General features: G+C 44.3%; 1 protein-coding gene across 4 annotated transcripts in view; it reads left to right on the top strand.

Moving 5' to 3' along the window:
* Positions 1–26,501, top strand: part of OTOF (otoferlin) — a 219,258-nt gene that overhangs the window by 82,557 nt on the left and 110,200 nt on the right. For all 4 annotated transcript variants that reach the window (XM_061626513.1, XM_061626515.1, XM_061626516.1 and 1 more), the window contains exon 4: positions 22,956–23,055. In XM_061626513.1, the coding sequence (XP_061482497.1) occupies positions 22,956–23,055 (100 nt within the window). The remainder of the gene's footprint in view (positions 1–22,955; positions 23,056–26,501) is intronic.

The raw sequence follows: 26,501 nt of genomic DNA, 5'->3' as shown, positions 1-26,501 counted from the left end.
CTGTCAGTCCTCTGGCGCGTTGACATCACTCCAGCGTGGCCCATATTGTGAAATTTGCAATGTGGCTTGGGTCTTCAGGGTTAGAGTTGATGAACTAGCCATTCTCTCATTCTCTCTCTCTCTCTCTGCATTTTATTACAGTCCAATGAATAACTTGCAGATGCTTGAGAAGGGCTATCTGCTTACCAGAAGGAGCTCCAGATAAAGGAGTGACACTTGATGCCTGCCTTGGCCTGCATTATTGATGTTCTCAAGTTCTTTTTGTATGCCATTGTGATAGACCCTCATTGGCCACTAATCAGCTGCTGGCTAATTAGCTTGCAATGTGATCTGGTGCTAAAAGCACCTTGGATAGCTCCTTGAAAGTCAGGCTAAAATCCAAGTGGATTGCTACCGCCCGGACCCTTATCTAGTGGATACACAGGTATGAGGGTTCTACACATTCTTTCTTGGCTTATGTCTAACCAGAGTCTTGTATGTCAAATGTTGTCCTCACCTAAGTGAGTCCTACTATTGACAGCGAACAACTGGCTAGGTAAACGTAGAAAAAGAAATCCTACTCACGTTCCCCTTGGGACTGAGGATGTATCAGGAAATAAAATAATAGGATTCCACAGCAGAAAATAAATAAAAAATTCTATACTAAAGTCTGCTTCAGGCTAGAAGTACAAGTAGCTAGCAGTAACCAGTGCAGAAATTATGCATACATAATTATAGAGAGTCTGGCCTTAGCCAGTAAGCCAATAGCTAAATAGACACATATTGCTGGCAGTAACCCGGGCATATGATTCAGACAAGCATGTCGCTGGCTCTCAGCTTATAACGTAATGGATAGATGGGCACACAGTTGGCTTTATCTTAAACACAGTGGTCAAAAAGGCACATAGCTGGCTTTAACACTTTTTTGTAAGTGCTTATATTTGTGACGCAATTGCACAGTGCCTTAGCGTGGCTGGCAAATACACGGTACCTTTATGCATTTATGAATAACAGCCTTGTACAAACAGCTTTATGCAAATAGCGTTATGCACTTCTTATTTGCACAAACATCCTTAGACAGTTCTTATTGGTACAAACAGTACTCTCTTTGGCCTCAGCCAAAGGGTCATAATACTCTTTCTTCAGCCTCAGCTTAAAGGATCTGAAAACTTTATAATATTCTCTCTTTAGACTCAGCTAAAGGGTCTGAAACTTAACCACCTCACTTTTTGCAGTGTTAAATACCTGCTAAACTTCAATATAAACTTTTATTTCCAGAAAAGGCATGCTCTCACTATTTCCTGAGCTTCTAAACAGCCACTGGTTAGCATCAGGCAATGTCTGTGGCATAGTCACAAGGACAGGCATCATAATCTAATCTCCAGACATGCTTAGCCATCTTGCTTCAGTAGCCTTCAGTAATCTCCGCTTGGTTGGCCTTCTTTGGCAATCTTCAACACAGCCACTAGGGCTAGCCTTGTGCTTTCTCAGTGCAGTCACTAAGACTGGCCGCTCTTCAGCACAGTCACTAAGACTGGCCACAGATAGGTCCATTTCATCTCTTTTATAGGCAGTGCTCAGGGCTGCACACATGGTGGGGGCTGTCTTCCCAGAGTTGACAGCTGTGTAAACAAGGAGAGGTGAGACAGTCCACTCTTAGGATAGGGGAGGAGGGAGTGGAGAGTGAAGGAAACTTAACTCTTACAGCAGCTCGGCAACTTGTATTTCTAAATGGGGTTTTTATCAGTGCAAAATAGACTCTTGTCTCCCAACTTTTATACATTTTTGTTTAACCTTGGAGACCTCGAGAGGGCCGAAATGAAAGAAGATCAAATGGGGCCTGTAACAGGATTCCCTGCCCCACTGACATTGGAGCCACCAGTCTCCACTGCTTGTGCAACAGTTGCTCTGAGAAAGTGACAGATCCATTCCCCAGTCTTTCACATATAGATCTAGTGGCACCAGAACCCACACCTCATCTCCTGAATCCCAAGGAAAGCCAGCTCTCTGCCACCAGTCTCCAATGACAGGAGCACAGATTTCTCAGAGGAACAGGAAAGCCCTGAGGAACTTCTTCTAAAGACGTCCCCACAGCTTGAAACCCCACTGCCTAGAGGAAGCCAACGGCTGCAGAAAAAGGTACTGGTCTTTTGACTGGCCAGATGCAGCACTTGCATGGGGGGGGCGGTGCACTCATCTTGACTACCTATCCTAGCTATCAAGCTCTGGCAGCTGCTGCAGGAAAGTGCTGAGGTGCCTTGCTCCTTCTCTCTCCGCTGCAGGACTGTGGTCTGGAACCAACTGAACCTAAGCGGCATCTTGGTCCCTTTTTAGAGTTCTGACCTTGCTTTAGTTTCAGCCGTGAGCCCAGCTGGAGGGGGTGGACAGATGAGAATGAAGCGGAAGAGGAGGAGGACTTAGTGGGATGTTCGAGCCGGGGAAGGCCTGAGCAGGGGGTGGGACTCAGAAGGTGCCCCTGCTCTGGACTTAGACAGTTCAACCCCAGCAGCTCCAGATACCCCTGTGGAGAGTCAGCCTGACCAGCCGGTTGTTTCTCAGCCTGACGCTTCCCCTTTCCCTCCGCCCACATTGCCAGCAGGCAGCCCTCCTCCCTCGGAGGAGGAAGATGGGATGGTGACAGAGGCTCTGCCTTTGCCTCACACCAGGAAGTGAATGTGGCAGGAGAGTCAACAGATACAGTTGAAGGAGAATCTCTGCTTATGCGTGCGCACCCAACAGTGACGGTTGGCACATGCAAGTAGGGTGTCTGCCCAGCCTTACTTAAGCCGAGTGTGTGTGTGTGTGTGGGGGGGAGAGTAGTTGCTGATTCAATGTCTTAGTGCTGCAAAGTTGTGCCTAGTTAGTCCTAGAGAGATGCTGAGTTCTGAGTAAGCCATAGGTAGATTCCTGAAGTGCACTGAACTGAAACAGTCTCTTACTTCAATAAAAGGAAAAACTCCAATGGTGCTGGAGTCTGAGTTCTTCGAGTTTGGGCAGTACAGTTTTACTGCTAGTGATCTCCATCTTGCTTGGGACACCACCCCCTCTCAGTTGTTGAAATGTAAATGGATTAGGACAGCGTCAGCCTGGCTGCCGAGTGCTTTGCAAATTAAGGTTACAATGCTGCTGGTACTGATGTAGCACGGGGCAGCCGTGTTGATGTAGCACGGGGCAGCCAATGTGGTGCCCTCCAGATGTTGTTGGACTTCCCAGCTAGCATGGTCAATAGTCAGGCATGATGAAAGTTGTAGTTCAAGATCTGGAGAGCAACATGTTGGCTACCCCTGATGAAATATCATTCCTAGGGACATTTCTGTGGGGGAAAGATGGTTTCCCACATGGGGCTTCGCTATTTATAGTTAAAGAGAGAAGAGAAATGCAGCCTTGCTACCTCATAGAATTCTAAGTAAGTAATCTTCCTACCTGCATGTCAAGCTCACCCACCCAAATGTTCATCCCCTGATCATTGGTAGGGATGGGTGAGAATTCAGCTCAAGTTGGAATTGACATCAGCTTTTACAGTAGTTCACATTCTCGCTCTGTTTGTGGAGTGAGCATGCTTGCGAATTCAGCGGATTTTCCCTACACCGGATTGGCAGTTAACATTGGGCAAGAATTCTGCTTAAGGCTCCCTCACTGCCCTTTCATCATGATATGGTGAGGTGGGTTACCCCTTTTTGCCCTTGAAATATGCATAGAGCTGAAGGAGCATGATGAGCTTTTCAAGGCTCAAAGTAGCAGCTGAGCAGCTGAGCAGAAAATGGAGCAACCAAGGAAATAGGAGGGACAGCAGAGAGGGTAGGAAGGGAAGGGGAGTGATCTGGAAGACCGGGGTGACAGAGGAATTAGGAGAGAGAGAGAGAGAGAGAGAGAGTTGAACCTTCACCCGCAGGTCTGCAAGCTCATTGGGGGTGCTCCTGTCATGTCTCTGGAGCCCCCAGTGCTGCTACCAAGCCTCTGCTGCTTGCTCCACAGCAGAGCACGCCCCACAAGGATGCCTCCTTGTCTGCAATCTAGCCTAGCTCAGAGCTGCAGCTATGGCTGCCACTCTTTCCTTCTGCCGTTCTCCTGGAGGGCATTTAAAGGGTAGATGGTAGTTAAAAGGCAAGCCTAGGCAATCTCCTTCAGGTGGGCACTGAGTCAGTGGCCAAGCTGTGGAGACTTTCTAAGCTTTCCCTGTAATTTCTGTGATGTTACCCCTTTATATTTTCTTCCACCCTCACTGGGGGGGAGGATCAAACTGGATAGAAGATAGCGGAAATGAAAAAGACCCACAGGACAGAATGGCCTTCCAGTTTGCTGGAATCAGATCAGATTCTGCAACAAGTGGATCCCATCCCTAGTTATCGGGGAGGGTTTTTGCCACCCTTATCTAAATGCGATGGAGAAAAGCTGAGCCAAATATTTCAGCCCAGGCTTGGTTGGATCCACTGTTTTCATTCTAATTCCATACGATTGTGGAAAAGCAATGTCTCAACAGCACTAAGGAAGGAGCCTTTGAACAAATAAAGCATATGGGGAAGGCAGAAATGTTTGATGTTGCAGTCAGTGGGGTGGGTGGGTGAAGAGGAGGACAGCTGTGCACCCACCCATTGTTAATCAGAAGCAAGTGAAGACTGAAGATTTGTGTCCCTGAAGCAATAAAGAGTCTAGGTTTATTTTCTTTTGAGCACAGCTGCGTGGCACAAAGGCGAAGTCTTGTCTTTTTGTCTCAGGAACAAATTCTCTGCAGAATTTGTCTTCTTTGTGTAAGACTCCTTCCTTGGGGCTTTGAGAGACTTAGGGATTCCTGATTTATGCTGCTTTGTTAGAAGAGAATTAACAAGAGGGTTGAATATGCAATTATTGCAGCAATGGAGATAGTACAGAGATCCAAATGCCAAGCACACCAATGAGAACGGTAGATTACTGCAACATGTTGTACCTGGGGCTGCCTTTGAAGATGATCTGGAAAATTCAGGTGGTCCAGAATATGCCCATGAGATTACGAGGTTACAAACATGTTATGCCAGTTCTTCACTGACTCCCAGTGCATTTCTGGGCATAATTCAGAGTGCTGGTTTTGACCTGTAAAGCCCTTTGGGGCTCGGGATCTGAGACAGATTGTAGCTACCTGAACCTTGAGATCATCCGGATCATCATCTCTCATCCTTCTCCACATGCCCCTTCCCGCCTAGTGAGCCTAATTCTAGTAATGTTATTTATTTATCTATCTATCTATCTCTTAGCATCAATGCTGGGCTGCCTGGGGGGAGTTGTGAAAAACATCTAGAGAGCACCAGGTTGGGGAAGGTTGATTTATACCCTCCCCTTTCCATAAAATATTCAAGATAGCTTCAAATGCAAGGATGGACAAATCTGCCAGTTTTGGTTTCTCTCAGCTTCTCATTTTCCACTATTATGGTCAGTTCTCCACACTTCTACATCAGTTTGCAATTTTTAAAGAAAAATTGTGAAAATTCATGAGCATTTTAGTGCAAATTTCTCTCTATATGGACATTTTTGGATGCAATTTTTGCCTAATATGCACATTTTTGTAAAACTGTTTTCTCTTATATGATTCGTTTCTGTATGCTATTTTCACTAATATATGGATTTTTATATACCTTACTTTGCTGAAAAACATGGTGAAATTTTGGGAAGTTTGAATTTTGAAGTGTGGCTGTGTTTCATTTCACATATTGTGTTAGAAGAAAGTGCCAATTAGGTAGGTTCACTTACAAATGTGAACTGATCAAATTTCTCACCCATCCCTAGCTAAAAGTGGAAACCATAACACCGTGATAAAAGCTAAATAATAAAAACTAGATTTCCCTTTGGGGATGACTGAAGGGATCTCCTTGTATGACCGTCTGGATTCCTGGAAGATTCCCAGAAATTCTTGCCTCCACTGCCTTCCAGCGGCTCCTGCCTACGGCGATCCATCTCCAGTACATCTGCTACCATGCACAGGGCTGAACTTCCTTATGGCTTGCTACTGAAAAGCTCAGGAGGACTCTTTAGAAGCTTACCTTGCAAGGTATTGTTTTGGCAGGAAGTGCTCCAAGAGAAAGATGCACATTGATGCACCTCATTATCCTCTCTGAGACCCCCCTTTTTATGGAGAGATCTGTGAATATTGCCCAGAATTCTACAGAAGGAATATTTTCTTCAGGGTACAAGCAAAATTGTCAGAATGCAAGTGACAGGTTTTTTTTTGGGGGGGGGGGAGTTTCAGAGTCAGTAGAACTGTCTGTCCTTTAGGAAATTGGTCCTTTACTGCTTCGTCCTGAGCACCAGAGGAACTTATTTGTACTTGCAGAGCCATTGTGCATTCAGAGTGACATTCGTATGGCAAAGCTTCCCAATATGTTGTGCCCAAACTGTACAGGGGCCCTTTTGGTACTTCTGCCACCCTCAAAAGCTTGGGGGTGGCCTGGGAGAGAGTATTCTCTGCGGTGGCCCCTAAGTTGTGGAACTCCCTCCCACCAAGGTTCGTCTGGCGACTTCACTGCATAGTTTTAGGTGAATGCTGAAGATATACCTCTTTACCTTGGCCTTTGACACCTGAGGTATATTTTTGGGACACACCATATTTTGTGATTTTAGCTTTTTAAAAATTGTTTTAATGCTGTATTTTAGAATTGTTGTAACCTGTCCTGGGACCTTTGGGTGAAGGGTAATAATAATAATAATAATAGGGAATGGGGGAGAAATTAGTTTGGTTCTCATTTAATTCAAACCAGCCCAATTTGCATTTCCCATACCAATACACAAACTCTTAGAAATTAACACTTCTCCAGATTTTGCTATGCAGTTTTCCAACCAAAGAATGCGTAGAGAGATGCATATTAGCGAAAATAGTGTATAAAATGCATACAACCCCCCTGTTACAACAGCTCCACTGGCTGCCAGTTTGTTTCCAGGCACAATTCAAAGTGTTGGTTGTGACCTATAAAGCCCTTTACGGCCTAGGTCCTGGCTATCTTGTAGACCATATCTCCCTATATGAGCCTGCCCAGGCCCTGAGATCTTTGGGAGAGGCCTTTCTCTCAGTCCCAACGCCCTTACAAGCACAATTGGTGGGATGCGAGAGAGGGCCTTTTCGGTGGCTGCCCCTAGGCTTTGGAATTCCCTTCCTAAGGAGGCAAGGATGGCTTCCTCTTTATTGTCCTTCCGTCGGCAGGCAAAGACTTTTTTATTCCAACAGGCTTTTAGAATAAAAGGTGGTTAGGACAGTTCGTTGAGAGGTTGCTGCATTGTCTATTGCTTAATTGCACTATTTTTAATGTGTTTTTATTTATCTTAAGTGGATGTTAACTGTTTTAATCTTGCTAATGGTTTAATCTTATTTTAATGTAGAATTTTGAATGTTTTAATCATATGTATTTATGTTTCTTGTAAGCCGCCCTGAGTTCCACTGGAAAAAGGGCGGGGTATAAATAAAGATAATGAATAAATAAATAAATAATATTAGGGGAAATTGCTTGCAAAACTGTGTATATTATGAGAAATGCACATGAAAATGCATACAAATTTTCACGCAGCCTTTTAAAATAACTGCAAACTGAATGTAAAGTTGGAAAAATAAGAAACTGAAAGTGACAGATTTGTACATCCCTAAAATGTAGTAGTTATCTCATCATGCCAAAGTAATAATTTCAGATAATGCAGGAAGGGTAAACTCATAGTATGAAGAGTAGTAAACTCCCCCCCCCAAAAAAAGTGGGCATCTGATATATTTAATAGAAAATATTTCATCCAGGCCTCAGATGTAGAAAACATCTTTTAACAGGAAACTGAAAAAGCAGTTCTGGAACTACAGAGCTCTCTTAGCTGACCATCTAAAAACCAGGAAACACAACAAAGTCCCACAGTCTTGACAAAGCCCTGTCCCTGGTAATCATCCACTGTGCTCCTCACAGGTATGATGAAACACAGTGCTGAGTTTCTAAGGTGGATCTTACAACATGGATAGGCTTATATGTCAAATGTGTGGTCCTTATGGTATCCTGGGCCAAGCGCATTTGGGGTTAAGGAACCAAACTAGCACTTTGAATTGGTCCTGGAAACCAACTTGCAGCCAACAGAATTGTTGCTGAATCAGTACCACGTGCTCAGTGGGGCCTGCCCTGGTCAATATCCTGGTGGCCATATTCTGGATCAGTTGTGGTTTCTGAGAAGTCTTCAGAGGCAGTCATATGGGGAGCACATTTTATTAATGCGAATGGCCGTAGCTCAGTGACGGAGAATCTGCTTTGCATGCAAAAGGTCCCAGGTTCAAGCCCCAATGTCATCTCCGGGTTGGGCTGGGAATGTCCTCTGCCTGAAACCATGGAAAGCCATTGCTGCCAGCCAGTGTAGACAACACTGAGAGAGATGGATCAATGGTCTGACTCCATATGTTCCTTGTTTCTGTGTACAGTAATCCAAGGTGGATGAATGACAAAATGTGGATGGAGGCTGCGTTCTCTTAGGGCAGGTATGGGGAACCTTTGGCCCGCCAGATGTGTCTGAACTACAGTTCCCATCAGCCCCAGCAAGCATGGCCAATGACCAGGGATGATGGGAATTGTAGTTCAGGAACATCTGGAGGGCCAAAGGCTCTCCACATCTCTTCGGACGAAGTCCCATATCTCTTTTTTTTTTTTTTTCAATAATTTTTATTCAAATTTTCATAAAACATACAAGACGAAATCATAAAACATTCAAAGACAAAAAACAAAATCAAAAATAGTTAAACAAAAAAAATAAAAATAAAATAAAAATAAAAATAAAAATAAAAAATAAAGAGTAAAATATTGACTTCCCATTTGTCAAAGATCAGATCAGTTATAAGTCTATAATATATAACAATCCTGTCTCTTAAGTCATATTATAAAATCACTTTCCTCCAATAGTTATCTTACTTAATCATCAAATCTCATAAACATTACTTTATTCTTTCCACAAAAAGTCAAAGAGAGGTTTCAATTCTTTAAGAAATATATCTATCAATTTTTTTTTCCAGATAAGCATATCGATTAATCCATCTCATTACTAATTATGATAATCTTATTGTCATAACCATAGTCAAAATAAACATTTCAATTAATCCATCACATCAGAATCTGTTAGGTTCAGTAATTTCAGTAGCCATTGTTCTATTATCCCTATTAGTTCCATTTTCCATCTTCCATCTTCAGTAGTCTTGTTAAGTCCAGTAATTTCAGTATCCAATCTTCCATTATCAGTATTCCATAATAATCTTGCTGTCAAAGCCATAGTCATATAGTAAGAGTCTGATGGGAATTACCTCTATCCCAAATATTTTCTTGCCATCCATTCTAAATAGGTTGCTGAAATACTGCTGTAAAATCATATCTCTGTTCTTTTTTTCAAAATACACTGGGTCATCTCTTGAAAGTTTTTCCATTGTCACATGGCTGCAGTTAATTCCATAGATTTTCTCTATATTGGGCTCCATCACGTCATTCCAGTCCAGAAGATTATCCATGCCATTGATAACTTTATCTCTAGAATCTTCATTAATTTCTTCAGAGATAACATTGAGTTCCAAACAATAGATTTTATTTCTAAAGTCCATAGACTCCAAATCTTTTTCCTGTTCCACGTTTGTTCCAATCTCCGGGGTCTCCTCTCTCACAGGGACCCCTATTCCAGTCTCCAGGGTCTCCTCTCTCACAGGGACCCCTGTTCCAGTCTCCAGGGTCTCCTCTCTCACAAGGACCCCTATGTCTTTAATCTCCTGTGTCTCCAAACAATAGATTTTATTTCTAAAGTCCATAGACTCCAAATCTTTTTCCTGTTCCACGTTTGTTCCAATCTCCGGGGTCTCCTCTCTCACAGGGACCCCTTCCAGGGTCACCTCTCTCACAGGGACCCCTATATCTTTAATCTCCTGCGTCATTTTACTCAATTCAATTTTCAACTCCTTACAACCCTGTCGCAGGTTTTGTTTCGTTATCTCAATCTCATCCATTATTTTCTGAAACATAGTTATTTCCAGATTCTCAGCCACTTTCTTAATTGCCATTTTAAAAGAAAAATATAGGAAAACCACTTCTTATTTCAGCAACAATTGGGTTAATACTCCAAACTTGGTGACATCACAGTATAAACAGAGCAGACAGCCTTATCTCTCCATAGTTAAGTAAACAAAATGCAGTTCCCAGGATCGAAACAATTAATGGCAGTCGTCAGAAAACAGATTCGTCAAAATAAAATAGACCAAAAAGAGAGTAGTCTCAAAACAGTATAATATTTTTCAAAATAAAAATCTGGAATAGAAATCCCTCTTCTGTGTATATCTTTAGAATGCAAATCCAGGACAGCTTTTTGCAACAAAAACAGAGATAAGCTATTAATTAGTGCGTAGCAGAGAGAAGTTATGGCTCCCCAGTGAGATGTCAAAAACCGATCAATCTGGCAAATCTCTTTTAAACAGCAACAATTTAAGTCAAGTAAAAGAAAAATATAGAAAGAAGGGTGCTTGCCTGTTAGTGCGTTCTCTCTTAGAAGATAAGGTGAACGTTCGCTTTATCAGATAGAGCTTGCTGTTAAAAATCCGTCCCACCTTCGTCGGCTGGACCTCGTCCCATAAATTAATGAGATCTGGTCGTCCCAACAAAAATAGGCTTTGAGGTTAATCTCTTCGTTTCTCCCTACCCGGGAGAAGTTTAATCAGTCAAAAAAAAAAGAAAAAACTGACTGATATATCTGAATAAGCTTCTTTTGAGGCAGGAGCCCGTCTCAAAAGCAGGCACAGGCTAAGTCACCCTTCCCGGAAGTCCAATATCTCAAAGGGGTGGGCTGTATGTTTGTGCTGATCTGGTGGCCCCTCCGTGGATGATGTGGGGCTTTCCCTGTGGAAAGTCAATTGCTGTGAAATGAACGTGGGGGTCTAGTTTATAACAGAAGGTATAAAAAAACCCTTTATTGGGTAGGGATGTCACTTCTGTAAACACAAGAGAGGGAGATTGATGGGGCAAAGGAGCTATAAAGAAACTCAGATAAGGAGCTCTGGATATACCATTTCTCAGTATTTTAATTTCTTTCCAGGCAAGATGCTCTACCTGCCCTACGCCTTTAAGCATTTTTTCCTCTTTCCCAAGCCAGAACTGTGACCATTTAGCTAGTTAACCACACACATTTAATGATGTACAGCCGTCTGTTGTTGGATGCATTTTTAGTGCCTGTCTCAGCGGGAAGTTGGAAAGCAAGGTTAATGAAAGCAGTACATTCAGTTGCCCCCTTGCGTTGGGTGCAAGCTATCTAGTGCCATCAGTGTTCCTAACACAGGAAGCCCTAATCAGCTCGTTGTTGCTTGCAAGGAGACAGAGATTCAGAAGGAGAGATGAGGAGGGGAGCTTGCTGCTTCGTGCTGGATTCAAACTGTTGGGAAGAAATGGGCCAAAGGCATCAGTTGTGTGGTGCAGGGTTTTCCAAACTGTAGTCCAGGGACCACCAGTGGGCCGTGTGCTTCATTCAGGTGGTCTGCAGCATGTGTGTTAATGTCAAGTGCAGTGGCTGCTCTGTGAGTCTTAGGACCTTGCAGTTCACCCAGAAGATGAGCAGGACAGATTGGAAGTGATGGGGTCAGGAAGCACTTGAAAAGAGTGCTGCCCTTGAGGTTGGTCTGGAAGCTGCAGCTGGTGCAAAAATGTGGTGGCGTGACTACTCACTGGGGCAGGGTATCACCAACATGCTTCCTCACTGCTGAAAGAATTGCACTGGCTGCCCATAAGCTAAGTGGCTAAGGTCAAGGTTCTCGTTTTAGTGTACAAAGCCCTACGCAGCTTGGGACCAGGATACCTGATAGATCATCTTGCCCCTTATATACCCCATCGATCATTGCACTTTGCAGGTGAGGGCCTCCTGCAGATGCCATCTTATCTGGAGGCCTGTTCCACACCACATAGGAAGCAGGCCTTTAGTGTTAGCGTTGTCGTGCCTACCCTTTGGAATTCCCTCCCCTTAAATATTAGAGAGGCGCCATCTCTGTTATCTTTTTGGCATCGACTGAAGACCTTTCCTCTTTCAACAAGCCTTTTAATCAGAGACCTTATCCCAGTCTGTGTCTGTGCTGGAATTGCTTTTTAAGATATTTTTAAAGCTTTTTTTTTTAGAAAAAGATGTTTTAAAGATGTTTTGTTTCAATATGTTTAAAGTCTTGTTTTTAAGATATTTTAAAGTGTTTTTAGTGTTTTTGTTTGCTGCCCTTAGCTCCTTCTGGGAGGTAAGGTGGAATATTATAATTTTATAATTTTAAATCTTTTTTTGTTTGCTGCTTATGTTTACTGTTGGTAGGTTGATTTTATTGTGATATTCTGTATTTTAATCTTTTTGTACACCGCCCAGAGAGCCACTCGCTATGGGCGGTTTAAAAATGAAACAAATAAATAAATGAAAATAAATATAAATTCTATAAATACATAAATAAGGAGTGGAGTGGCAAAGTTCATGGGAGGCTAGAATTAAAAGGTATCATCTTGATTCAATTAAACATCATACAACATCTAGCATAGCGCATTGCAACTGCTGCAACAGGCAGAACAATCATTAAGTGGTCAGCCAAGACCCTCAGCAATTGTCAAGTGGTCTAAGGGGAAGAAACGTTTGGGCCCCCCTTGCATAGTCTACATATAAAATGGGGCACAATTGCTCCTTCCCAAGTCTGTGGGGTTCACAGAACTGTGGGCTATGCATCAATGTCACCTTTGCCTAGCAACTGTAGTTCCAAATTGAAAGTGGGAGTTGGGGCCACAGCTGGTGAGATACTATTGGAGGAATATACAAAACCTCCCCGCTGTTTCCACCCACTGCTGCTGCCTTTTTAAGCATCAGCCTCACTTGCTCCAGATACTTACCTGCAAAAGCCAGGACCAGTGGTTATGCAGCAGTTTGTTCTTTTGTGGTTCCAGAGTGACTGTTTCATGTCCCATGGAGCATGGTTTCCCATTCAAAAGCACAGATCAAACTATAATGCATGCTTCAAAAGTACTGCTTATTGTTTTCTGTTCAGAAGTACAAACTTGGTTGTGACTCATCATTTTCCATCAAAAGGCATTGCCTTAATGCTGCTCATATGCCATTTTTGTTTTGTTTCAGGAGTGGGAGTTCAGGGCTGTTTGTGCCATCCTAGTCCCAGGTAGCATGTAAGTTTGGCACTGGAGTGCTCATTTGCACTCTGCCACCTAGGTGGATCTGTGATCCATGTGGACTAGAAGCAGAACAGCTTGTGGACTGGCACAATAGACCTTTATGGATGGATGGATGGAAATGGCCTTCAAGTTGATCCTGACTTATGGCGACCCTACGAATAGGGTTTTCATGGTAACCGGTATTCAGAGGGGGTTCACCACTGCCTTCCTCTGAGGCTGAGAGGCAGTGACTGGCCCAAGGTCACCCGGTGAGCTTCATGGCTATGTGGGGATTCGAACCCTGGTCTCCCAGGTGGTAGTCCCACACCTTAACCACTACACCACACTGGCTCTCGATATAGACATTATTTATAAAATAATAATAGTGATTTAGTTTATGATCTTCTTGCACGGCCTTTTGCATTCTAATGTTATTTTAGTTGTGGAAGAAGTGATAAATAAGATCCCACAGATCTGCCTCCATACCTGAGGACTGGAAAGTGGCCAATGTAATACAAATCTTTAAAAAGTATCCAGGGGAGATCCTGGAAGTTACAGGCTGGTTAGCGTAATGTCTGTTTCCAGGAAAACGGGTAGAAGACATTGTTAAAGATAAAATAACCAAGCATATAGAAGAGCGAGCCTTGCTGAAGCAGAACCAGCATGGCTTCTGCAATGGGAAGTCCTGTCTCACTAATCTGTTAGAGTTCTTTGAGGATGTTAACAAACATAGATTGAGGTGATCTGGCTGACGCAGTGTACTTGGACTTTCACAAAGTTTTTGACAAGGTACCTCACCAAAGACTCCTGAGTAGGGATGGAAAGATCTGTCAATTTCCATTCTCTCAGTTTCTCATTTTTCCAATCTTACATTCAGTTCTACACATTTTTGCAGCAATTTGCTATTTTTTTTAAAAAAAATCTTCATGAAAAGTTTTCAGCATTTTAGTGCAAATTTTTCCTAATGAACACATTTTTGCAGGGAGTCATGAGTAATGTACACATTTTTTGCAAGCCATTTCTTGTATTTTGTATGTTATTTTCACCCATAGTGAAATGGTGTGCATTTTATGCACACTTTCCCCTAACATATGCATTTTGTAAACATTGCTTAGTTGGCAAACTGCATCGCAATATTCGAACAAGTGAGAATTTCGAAGGACGGCTGTGAGTTTCAGTCCTCATCTTGTTGTGGACAGTGTGAATTTGATAGATTCGCCTTGAAATGGGAACTGAATCAAAATTCTCACACATCCCTACTCCTGAGTAAGCTTAGCAGTCAAGGAATAAGAGGAGAGGTCATCTTGTGATCAGGAGCTAGCTAGGAAACAGAAAGCAGTGAATAGGAATAAATTTGCCTTTTTCACAGCTGCCGCACACTGGGTCAACATCTTCATCGAGCTCTCCGCTATGACCCCGAGGTCTCGTTCCTGGTCAGTCACTGCCAGTTCAGACCCCATCAGCATATATGTGAAATTAAGATTTTTTTACCCGAATGTGCATAACTTTACATTTGCTTTCATTGAATTGCATTTGCCATTTGACTGCCCATTTACCCAATTTGGATAAATCCTTTTGAAGCTCTTCACAATCCCTTTTTGTTTTAACAATCCTGAACAATTTAGTATCATCTTCAAACTTGGCCACCTCACTGCTCACCCCTAACTCTGGATTGTTGATGAACAAGTTAAAAAGTGCAGGTCCCAATACCGATCCTTGGGGGACTCCACTTTCTACAGCCCTCCATTGGGAGGACTGTCCATTCCATGCTAGGGATCATTAGGAAAGGTATTGGAAATAAAACTGCCAATATCATAATGCTGTTATATAAATCTATGGTGCAGCCGCATTTGGAATACTGTGTACAGTTCTGGTCGCCTCACCTCAAAAAGGATATTGTAGAGTTGGAAAAGGTCCAGAAAAGTGCAACAACAATGATCAAGGGCATGGAGAGACTCCCTGTGAGGAGAGGTTGCAGCATTTGGGGCTTTTTAGTTTAGAGAAAAGGTGAATCAGAGGAGGCATGATAGAAGTCTATAAAATTATGCATGGCATGGAAAAAGTGGATTCCTGCATTAAGCAGGGGGTTGGACTTGATGGCCTTATAGGCCCCTTCCAACTCTACTATTCTATTATTCTGTGGTTCTACGAATAGAGAAAAATGTTTCTCCTTCTCTCATAACAGTAGAACTTGTAGACATCCAGTGAAGCTGGATGTTGGAAGAATTGGGACACATAAAAGAAAGTCTTCACATAGCACATAGTGAAACTCTGGAACTCACTCCCACAGGATGCAGTGATGGCCACCAACTTGGACGGCTTTAAAAGAGGATTAGACAAATTCATGGAGGATCAGTCAGGATGGCTATGTTCTGCCTCCACAGTGGGAGGCGACATGCTTTCAAATGCCAACTGCTGGAAACCGCAGGAGGGGAGAGTGCTCTCGCCTTCACATGCTGCTCCTGGGCTTTCCATAATGGGCATCTGGTTGGCCAATGTGAGAATAGGATGCTGGACTAGATTGGTCATGGGCCTGATCCTACTGCAGGGCTCTTCTTAGGTTCTTCTGTTAAGACTATGATGATGATGTGGAAGCCATGATGTCAACAGAGTGGGGAAGTGAGCAATGAGGTCTGAGGGCTGGCAAGTCCCTTGGGTGGGAAGCACGCTCTGAAGGCCAGTAATCTCCCTCAGTGACATGATGACCTTGACTCATCAACAGATCTGGGAGTTTTATGGCCTGAGATTGCCCCCCCCCGGCATTACCTCATTCCGTGGACCAGGAGGACATAGAAAGCTGCTTTATCCCGTGTCACACCGTTGCTCCATCTGGCTCAGTCTTGTCGACACTGACTGTCAGCAGCCCTCCAGGTTTCCAGAGAGGGTTCTCTCCCAGCCTTACCTGGAGATGCCTCTGGGGACAAAACCTGGGACCTTCTGCATTCAAAGCAGATGTTCTACCACTGAGCTACAGTCGTACACAACTGTCAGCGATACCAAAGAAGAACGTCTCACCTCTTGGTGTTCATTCTCCCCTTACTGGTTCCTCCTTTTATTGGAATTAATCCCTTTTTTTAAAAAAAGTTGAAACTTAATGTAACTTCAGATGTTTGCTTTCCTCCCATGAGTATCTGATCCTTTTAAAATTAAAAGCATGTCCTTCCAACTCTTCCTCCATAATTATCCCCTGTCTGCAACACTCTCTCTCTAGACATGGTTTCCATTGCAAAAAAAGAGAAGAGGATCTACAGAGTACATATTAACATTTTAAAAACAACTATGAAACGCCTGTGTGTTTCTCCATGCCTAGTTAAATGTAGGGCAGGACTGGAGCTCTGGGAGGGAAAGCTCTGGTGGGAAGGAGCAACCGTAGTCAGGAACGATGGAAACAAAGCAAAAGTCTTGCCAGAATTCCACCTGGGCCTCTGATATAGGGGTGAACCTAACCTCAGCTCAGTTTCAAAAGCCTTCTGCAAGTCCTCTGCAAAGGGAGTGGCAGAAAAAAGGAGGGAGAGAGAGAAGAGGGATGCCGCTGTCTACTTTTGGCTTTGCCTTGGGATGGCTGGAGAGCCAGTGTGTTCTAGTGGTTAAGGTGTTGGAATAGGACCTGGGGGACCAGGGTTCGAATCCCCACACAGCCATGAAGCTCACTGGGTGACCTTGGGCCACTCACTGCCTCTCAGCCTCAGGAAGGCAATGGGAGACCCCCTCTAAATACCGTTTACCATGAGAACCCTATTGGTAGGGTCGTCATAAGTCGGGATCAACTTGAAGGCAGTCCATTTCCATTTTGGGATGGCTGAATCAGTCAGCTTTGGCTTCTCGCAGCTTCTCATTTTCCCCATCTTAAGTTCCACATTACTTTGTGATTTTTTTTAAAGGCCTCATGAAAATTCATCAGCGTCTCTCCTAATGTACAGGTGTTTGTATGCAATTTCCCCCAATGCACCCATTTTTGCAAAGCAATTTCCCCTAACATAACACCTAATTGATTCTAGTATACCCGTTTTTCTACCCATTGCTTGGCTAGAGAATTGCGCTGCAAAATTAGGAGAAATTTGAATTTCAAGGGATGGTTGTCTTTTGGTTCACATATTGTTTTGGAAACTGTGAATCAGGTCAGTTTCTCTTTAAATGCAAACAAAATCAAATTTCTCTCTCCCTGCCATGCCTACCTCTGTTCCCCTCCTCCAGCATGTTTCCCTTTACAGAATGTCCTGAGGAAATGATTCCCCTGAAAGAAATGATGTTTTTTGCCCCTGCTCTAAAGGGTACCCTCCCTCCATTTGGGCTGATTTCCAGTTTTGAGAAGTGACGGCCGTTTGCAGGGGAGAATCTTCAGGATGGGGAAATATTAAAGTACCCTCTCTCACCTGCCAGTGATTAGGGGAAGGGCTAGTTCAGTGGTAGACCATCTGCCTTGCATGCAGAAGGTCCCAGGTTCAACCCCAGCATCCCTAGGTAAGACTGGGATAAGATTCCTTCCTGAAAGCCCGGAGAGCTGTTCCTTTCAGTCAGTGTAGACAATTCTGAGCTAGATGGACTGATCGCATGACTCAGTATAAGGCAGCATCCTAGAATCATAGTATGCTTCTACGATGCCTTGCGAACACCCACCCCACCCCATCCCTGTAACAGCATTGTAAGGCAGAGCCCAGGTTGGGACCCCAATGCGGGCCTCATAGCACACAGTTGTGCCCCAAGCAAACCACTAACACAGAAGATAAGACAGAGGACAAGGTCTAGGCGAGTGGCGGGATGAATCATGGACACTTGAGAGGCTGAGTGGTGTGTAAGCGGAATGTTTCAGCCTGCCTGCTTGCTTCTTTTCCAGTTGTTCAGGGATGCAGCGGAGCCTGTTGTGTGATGGAGTGAGCCTTTCATCATTCACTTTCTTTCCTAGTTCTGTGTTTCCTAGAGCCTAGAGCCTGAGAATCCAAAGGGCAGTGATGACAGAATTGCGTAGCGGCTGGCTTTGGTAGGAAGCAAAGGAAGGTGAGAGGGAATGAGATGCCTGGTTTGACCCAGAATAGAACTAGAGTGGCATTTGCCAAATCTACGTCCCTTGGAGGGGAAAATGCTGATGGCTCAGGGTGCTTGAGATTTTACAGGGTCTCGGGTGGGGATCCTTTTTGGCCCTGGTATCGAAGATAGTTTCAACTGGGGAATGTCAAAGACTGAACCGGGGACCTTCTGCAAGCAAAAGGTGCTTTGCCAATGAGCTGATGTTACGAGGGCCACCAACTTTGAATGGGTTTAAAAGAGGAGTAGACAAATTCATGGAGGCTAGGATTATGAATGGCTACTAGCCACAGTGGCTATGTTCTGTCTTCATGGCTGGAGGCAATCTGGCTATGAATGCCAGTTACTGGGAGTCACAAATGGGGAGGGCACTGTTGCACTCAGGCGCTGCTTGCAGGTTTCCCAGAAGAGGCACCTGGTTGGCCACTGTGAGATCAGGATGCTGGAGGAGATGGACCCTTGTCTGACCCAGCAGGCTCTTCTTACGTTCTTGTATTCTTTTTGTAGGCATTTTGGACTACTATCTGTATCTGATTCAAACAGCTCTCTGCTAATAAAGGATGTGTTGATTTTCTTCTCCTCAGCCAAAGGCTGAAATTGCCCCCACGTGTGGTTGCTTGCCTGGACTGTGTAAACTCAGGTTCACCTCATCCATGCACCATTGATTTTCTAACATGTCATGTGGAAGAGTTATTTGAAGACTCCTGGTTGCTCTTTGTTTTTGTCAACCACGAAGGGCTAGGGTCCTGTGCATGAGCGTGTGGTGCTCAGCACACACCCTTTGCTCTTCACCTGTGTCTGGGATCACAGGGGAGATTATGGCTCCAAATCTCTGATGCTCTGTTTTGGAGGTTCAGTTTACTTCCCAGCCCTTGTAGGGGCCAACAGGTAACATCAGCACATTTCCCCAACCATAATGGATGAAACCCTCTTGAGGGTTTCCTTTAATATTATTGCAATTCTTCTAAGGGCTTATCCACATGGGAGCATAACTTCGTACTAAAGACACTGTTTTTACCTGTTTTCTATTTGCACCATCCATAGTAAGGGCTCAATGCCAGCTGCAAACATGATGTTTTCTATTCACACTGAGGGGGAAGGATCAATCACATAGTTCCCTAATGACCACGCCCTCTAATTTAACATTTCCACTCCCTCTGGTTATTTGGCAACCGAGCATGCTCAGTTTGTTCTACCAGTAAATTTTATTTTTTAAAAAACAACCCAGAAGTGTGATTATTTGTATTTTCACTGGTACAATACAGCTGAAATACAAATCTTTGTTTGAGCAGTGTTATGTTTTTGTGCACAAGTTAAGGGGAAAAGAAAAATAAGGCACCATTTGCAGCAACATAAAAAAGGCTAGCAGAACAAGGGAGAGCAGCCAGAAGTTGCTTGTCAGCCCACAGGAAATGAAATGAATGAAGGGAGGATGAGGGAGTGGGCATGGAGAGGGGAACAATTGACACACTCACCTAAAAGCATTGGAGCAAAGCGTCTGCAAGCACTAGAGAAAGAGAGTGAAGACATTTTTCCTTCCCTTTTCATATTATCAGAGGATTGGGTTAGTACGGAATTACAGTCGGAAAACTGTGATAGCTTCTGTTTGCCAGTAACATCATGTGAACCATGCAAATTAAAAGGGGATGTGAGCCGCTCCAAACACACACTAAACCACACTAAGATTCATGGATCCCTGTTCCAGAAGAAATTGCAACAACCTTCTCAGAATCCTTTTGCTTTCTTCTGAAATTCATACAGAATTCTCTCCTTTGCTGTCTCTGTACAAGGTTCCTTTCAGAACATCTGCATGGTGCCACCTCTCTCTGGGTGCCTTCCAGACGGGCTGCTTGTTCATAAAACATATGTTCTTCTTCCACACTTTCTAGTGCAACTATCCTGTCATTTTTCAACATCCCATAAGGAAAGGGATGGAAAATTGCACTGGAAAGTGTGGGATAATAATCAGTAGCTGGCAATGTTGTATAACCTCTGCGCAAACATGGGCTGATTGCTTGATAAATAAACAATGCCGTATAAACTCTGCACAAGTTTTGTGTGACTATATCAGCATGAATGCTCAATATTAACAACCACTCCAGAAGATCTCTCTCTTCCTCTCTTCCTTCAAATCCCTTCTCAAACCACATTCCCACAAAGTCTTTGGCATAACCCACCTAGGCTGTTTCAGCAAGGGGTGAGGACTAAGGGTGAGTAACTGAGTGCAGATTCTTCCCTTCTCTGGAATAGACCCGGTATATCAGAGTGAAACCTCTGTAAAATGGTGCTCCCAACTCACAGAGATTATATCCCCGTGGAATTCCCTTCCCTTGAATATTAGGTAGGCGCCATCTCTGCTATCTTTTCGGTGCCTTTTGAAGACTTTCCTCTTTCAACAAGACTTTTAGGTTGAGACCTATCCCAGTCTGCGTCTGTGTTAGAATTGCTTAATATGTTTTTTTTAATAAGGTTTAAACCCTTTTTTAAAGTTGTTTTTTAAAAATGTTTTTAACACTGTTTTGTTTTAATGTATTTTAAGATCTGTTTTTATGATGTTTTAAAGTGTTTTTAGCGCTTTGTTTGCCACCCTGGGCTCCTGCTGGGAGGAAGGGCGGGATATAAATTAAATAATAAATAAATAATAATAAATATCCACACCATACTTTTAAAGAACATGCACATTTAAAGCACACCCTTCAAGGATCTTGGGAATTTGTAAAGGGGGAATTGTAACTCTGTGAGGGGGTAAAATACAGTTCCGACGATTCTTGGGGGGAAGGCATGCACTTTAAATATGCATTAAATGTGCTTTCAGTGTATGGTGTGGGTGTCATTGGAGATGGTCTAGGAGGATACCATGGCCAGTGATACCAAAAGCGACCGAGGGATCAAGAAAGAGCAAGAGGGTTGCACTCCCCCTCTGCCTATCACAAAGAATGTCATCCATCGGGTTGACCAAGGCCAGTTCTGTCCCAAAGTTGGACCTGAACCAAGACTGAAACAGGTCAAGGTTGAACAAATAGTGTGCATGAGGCAGATGCCTGAAGACTCTGAGCCAGCCTACAACTCCTGTCTTAAAATGCTACTAATGTGTGGCCTCTGCTCCTGAACCTGCCTGCCAAGGGGATTGAAGGAGCTGATTTTACAGCCCCCGGAGCTTCTTCCCTTGTGCTGTCCAGCAGAGTGAGTTGAGAAGCTGCCACCGAGTGACACGTCCACATTCTGAAGCTGGTACAGAGACGGGGAAGAAGTTTTAATTGGCAGTGGTGGCATCATGCCTGCCGACTCCAGCTTTTGGGGAAAAGCACAATTAAGTTTGACACAGTGTCCCAATGTCAATATCGCTGTTGGAGGCTGTCTTAAGAGCAGTGTATATCCTGATTAATTGCTGGTAAAGGAAGGTGGCAGGGAGAGACTGCAAGTGTACTTACAACCACACGAACGTTCTCCAGGGTTGACTTCACCTCTTGAGCAGATGCTCAAGTAGCTGCCCACCGTGCATGGCTGTGGGTTCACATGTGAATGCGCCTGTGTGCAGGAGGGAGAGGGGCTGCCACCATGGCAAGACTGACCCTGCCTTAGGTTCATTGAACACTCCCCATTTTCCCACTCTAAGTCACCGCCCAAGCTGCTTTTGGAGGGCCTGATCATGGAGGAAAGGCTATTTGGAGCAGATTTTTCAAACCCCACCTCATCTCTCTCTCTCACACACGCATACACACAGAGTTGGTATTGGCACTCTGTTGCAAGTGCTTGTAAATACTGTGCTAGGCACCTCCTGGGAGGGAGGGAGATATATTTAAAAATAAATCAATAATGAGCAGTTGGCCCCTCTTTCCTTCACTGTTAGTGCCTCATCACCATGCTCCTAATACTAACTCCTTGTTATGCTTTACGCTTCTAGTCCTTAATAGAAGCAGAGGGATTGCAGCTCAGTGGCACAGCTCCTGCTCCACATCCCAAAGCTTCCTGGAATGTCACCTGCCTGCAACCCTTGCTGCCAGTCAGAGCAGACAATACTGGGCTGATTGGCCAAACAGTCTGACCTAGTATGGTAGCTTTGCATTCTAGAGAAGGTCTGCAGCTCAGGGGTGGAGCTCATGCCATGCGCCCAGCAGGTGCCAGGTTGGGTCCCTGGCATCACCAGTTTAAAGGACCACCAGGCAGCAGGGGATGGGAAGGTCCCTGGAGTGCTGCTGCCAGTCAAAGTAGACAATATTGGAGTAGATGGACCAGTAGGTTGACCTAGTCTAAGGAGTCTGACTGTGTTCCTGATGCTCAAAACTGTCCACCTCTGTCAGTGACTTAAATACCTAATAACATGGTGTCCTCGAGATGTTTTGGATGACTCCTGTTATCCCTGAACATTGGCTTGGCCGTGCTGGCAGGGGTTGATGGGAGCTCTAGGCCACAACATCTGGAGGAAGCCAGATTTCGGCTGAACATCAGGAAAAACTTCCTGTCAGAGCGGTACAACAATGGAAGCAGTGACCTAGGGAGGTGGTGGGCTGTCCAATACTGGAGGCATCCAAGAGGCAGCTGGAAAAGCCACTTGTTGGGTATGCTTTAAGTTGGATTCCTGCATTGAGCAGGGGGGTGGACTCAATGGCCTTATAGGCCCCTTCCAACTCTATTCTATGATTCTATAACATCTCATTGGCTATATCTGTACTCATCTATTTGCTGTGCTCTTGTCTTTGGAGACAACATTGCTTTCCCCACAAGGCCTTGGAAGTTGCCCACCTTGCCCCACTCTGCCCTGTCCCACCAGGAGAGGGGGTCTGAGTTCCACATCTCCCAGGACCCTCACAGACTTTTCTGCTTGCTCCCTAGACTCATTGGGACTTTCCAGATGGTCTTGCAGAAGGTGGTGGAGGAAGGCCAGCTGGAGGTGACAGACACACTGATAGATGACAACAACGCAGCCATTCAGGTAAGAGGAGCATCTTTATGCAAGGAGCTGCTTTTTCTTTGAAGAGTGCTGCAGGAATGTTCTTCTAGATCAGCTGTTGCCAACCTGGGGCCCTCCAGACAGGTCCGGTTCTAAAGAGTGGCCAGGTGGGGCACTGGCCGAGGGTCCCTGGAGCTACAGGGGGCCCTCAGCGGCCCCTCCACTCCCCTTCCGCGATCTGCAGCAATCCGCACCGCCCTACCTACCTGTCTCCTGCCTTTTAGCATTGCCCTTAATGAAGATGGCGGCTGCGGTTTCCCTAAAGTACTGAAGCCCCTGCCGCCATCTCAGTTGATGGCAAAGATGTGTGCACATAACACGCACGCATGCCATCAACAAAGATGGCGGCAGAGGCTTCATCCCCTTAGGGAAACCAGGGCTGACATCTTGGTTAATGGCAATGGTAAAAGACAGGAGACAGGTAGGTGGGGTGTGGGGGGGGGCGCGTGTTGGCTGGGGCTGATGGGAGTTGCAGTCCAACAGTATCCAGAGGGGCCCAGGTTGCCAAAGGCTGTTCTAGAGTTTTGTTCCCCACTGTTTTGCCAAAGGTGTTTTTCCCAGAGGCAAGAAAGTTCGGGATCTGAAAGACCATGAAACACGCTGGTGAGGAAAGAAAATTTAGTGCTTTATTGAAGCAAAAGCTGTTGGTTTTGCCAGGCAGTCACTTACACTTACAGCAGCTAATGATGAGCACAGCTCTTACCTTGTATTCTCCTTTTTTTTCTATTGGAAGCCCTAAACAGCGGACAGCGGAGAGAACCTGCTATGGCCCTCTTTGGATTTACACCGCACTGCACTTTCCTTCAGGCTGGTGTTGAAGCTTATCTGCCCAGATCTAGGGCCTTTTATTTATACCAAAAAGACCCTCTGGGAGGGGGCACAGGGGGCACCTATGCCTGTGACACTTTTATGTTTCCCAGGGGTCAGTGTCTTTAGATCTCACACTTCTGACTTTTGTTTACCACTCCCTGTGGGTCAGTGTCCTTGAATTAGTGCTAGCAAGAGGTGAGAATGCAGCTGTGATGCTCACTCTCAGCCCGTCAGTGTGTGTGATTAGCGCATCCACTGCTCTTTCGGCTAGTTAAACAGCCTTTTCCAGCTCTTGTTTTCAGCATAGGCAAAGTAAAAGTGTCTTCCCAGCTTTTGTTCACATAACCTGTAGGTAAACCTGCAAATTCCTGAACAAAGCTTTGTCAGACTCCAGTACTATGCAAGAAGTTTGCAAAAGCAATAAACACCCCATAGATCAGGGGTGTGAGGCAAGAATTATGGGACAGGGGAAATGGGGCATGCCACACTAAACCTCCTTGGTTTCACATCTAGATGTCTTGAGGAATTATTTGCCCCTATACCCACCTGTGAAGGTGTTCCATGAATGTTCAGACTACCACTTGTCAGATGTTCTTGCAAGGCCTATAGGATGGGCTGGATCAAGTATGCCATCTCCGTGCCTGACCTCCCCAGCCTCATTTTAAGGGTCAGGAAAGGTGGAGCTTGGGGGATGTTGCTTCAGCGATGATGAACCATCTCAGACCCAGAGCTTCTATACGAGCTGGAGGCTCAGTTGAATCCTTTCAATGGGGAGCATTTGCAAAGGAGGTGCTCAGAAATGAAAGTCTGCCACCGCCCTTTGAATGCTTTTGGCCAACTTCAAGCTTGATAGTTATTTGCTCGAGCCTCAATTGGATTCCAAATGGGGCTTTCCTTCTGCAGCCTGTTTAACGCTGATTCCTGCAGTCAAACAGGTTACACACTAAAAATTGAGTGTACCAGGGTGGGGAAACCAACGTCAACCCACACTGAAGACCCTCCAGCCTTCTGGCTCTGCAGTGGTGGCTTCATGTTCACCTCCCCCCTAATAGCCCTTTTCAGACATGTTTAGTTCTGCCTTTTTCAATAAGTCCATTGCTTTCAATAAACAGGTTGACACGTGGGATGTACATGAAAACCATTGAGGGTTTGCATTGTGAGCCTATTGTTTCTGAGTGCTTGCAAAGTCCATTGAGGTTTTGTGAGATCTCGTAACGGAATGCTCCCAAATCCCCAACACTTTTCAAGGAGCAGACTTTTATGCCAGCCTTTTATGTGATCCTACACACATAAGCAGGAGTAGCGTGCTCTGTCTCCACATGTGGTGAAAGAATGCCTGTAAAAAGCATATATAGTGAGGACTAGTAACCTTTTAAAAACATGAATTGCACATACCACAGGCTTTTTGCTGCTCAAGACCATATGATAATGGCAGTGTTGGAGAATGTGGAAGACTGCTTAATTTATGCCAGCATTGTGGGGAAACGCCACTTTCACGATGTACAAAGTTGTTGTACAAATCAACCTTTAATCTCTTTTTGAAGAAGCGCAAACAGAAGGAATAATTGTGTGGAACCTGATGAGTTGTTGAGTGGCCCTGTGGGTTTTGGGTCCTCTGCCTCATGAGTCACAGTGAGGACTAGCAACTTTTATTTCTATCTATCTATCTATCTATCTATCTATCTATCTATCTATCTATCTATCTATCTATCTATCTATCTATCTATCTATCTATCTATCTATCTATCTATCTATCTATCTATCTATCTATCTATCTATCTATCTATCAAGAAGACTAAAATAATGACTACAGAAGAGTTATGTAACTTTAAAGTTGACAATGAGGACATTGAACTTGCCAAGGATTATCAATACCTCAGCACAGTCATTAACCAAAATGGAGATAATAGTCAAGAAATCAGAAGAAGGCTAGGACTGTGGAGGGCAGGTACGAGAGAACTAGAAAAGGTCCTCAAATGTAAAGATGTATCACTGAACACTAAAGTTAGGATCATTCAGACCATGGTATTCCCAATCTCTATGTATGGATGTGAAAGCTGGACAGTGAAAAAAGCAGATAAGAGAAAAATCAACTCATTTGAAATGTGGTGTTGGAGGAGAGCATACCATGGACAGTGAAAAAGGCAAATAATTGGGTGTTAGAACAAGTTAAACCAGAACTATCACTAGAAGCTAAAATGATGAAACTGAGGTTATCATACTTTGGACACACCATGAGAAGACAGGATTCACTAGAAAAGAGAATAATGCTGGGAAAAACAGAAGGGAGTAGAAAAAGAGGAAGGCCAAACAAGAGATGGATTGATTCCATAAAGGAAGCCACAGACCTGAACTTACAAGCTCTGAACAGGGTGGTTCACGACAGATGCTCTTGGAGGTCGCTGCTTCATAGGGTCGCCATAAGTTGTGATCGACTTGAAGGCACATAACAACAACAATCTATCTATCTATCTATCTATCTATCTATCTATCTATCTATCTATCTATCTATCTATCTATCTATCTATCTATCTATCTATCTATCTATCTATCTATCTGTCTGTCTGTCTGTCTGTCTGTCTGTCTGTCTCCCGCCCTTCCTCCCAGAAGGAGCCAAG

This window comes from Rhineura floridana, chromosome 4 (assembly GCF_030035675.1).
Source record: "Rhineura floridana isolate rRhiFlo1 chromosome 4, rRhiFlo1.hap2, whole genome shotgun sequence".
Classification (NCBI taxonomy): domain Eukaryota; kingdom Metazoa; phylum Chordata; class Lepidosauria; order Squamata; family Rhineuridae; genus Rhineura; species Rhineura floridana.
The sequence above is the reverse complement of the archived record's forward strand: the minus strand, read 5'-3'. Positions and strand labels throughout refer to the sequence as shown.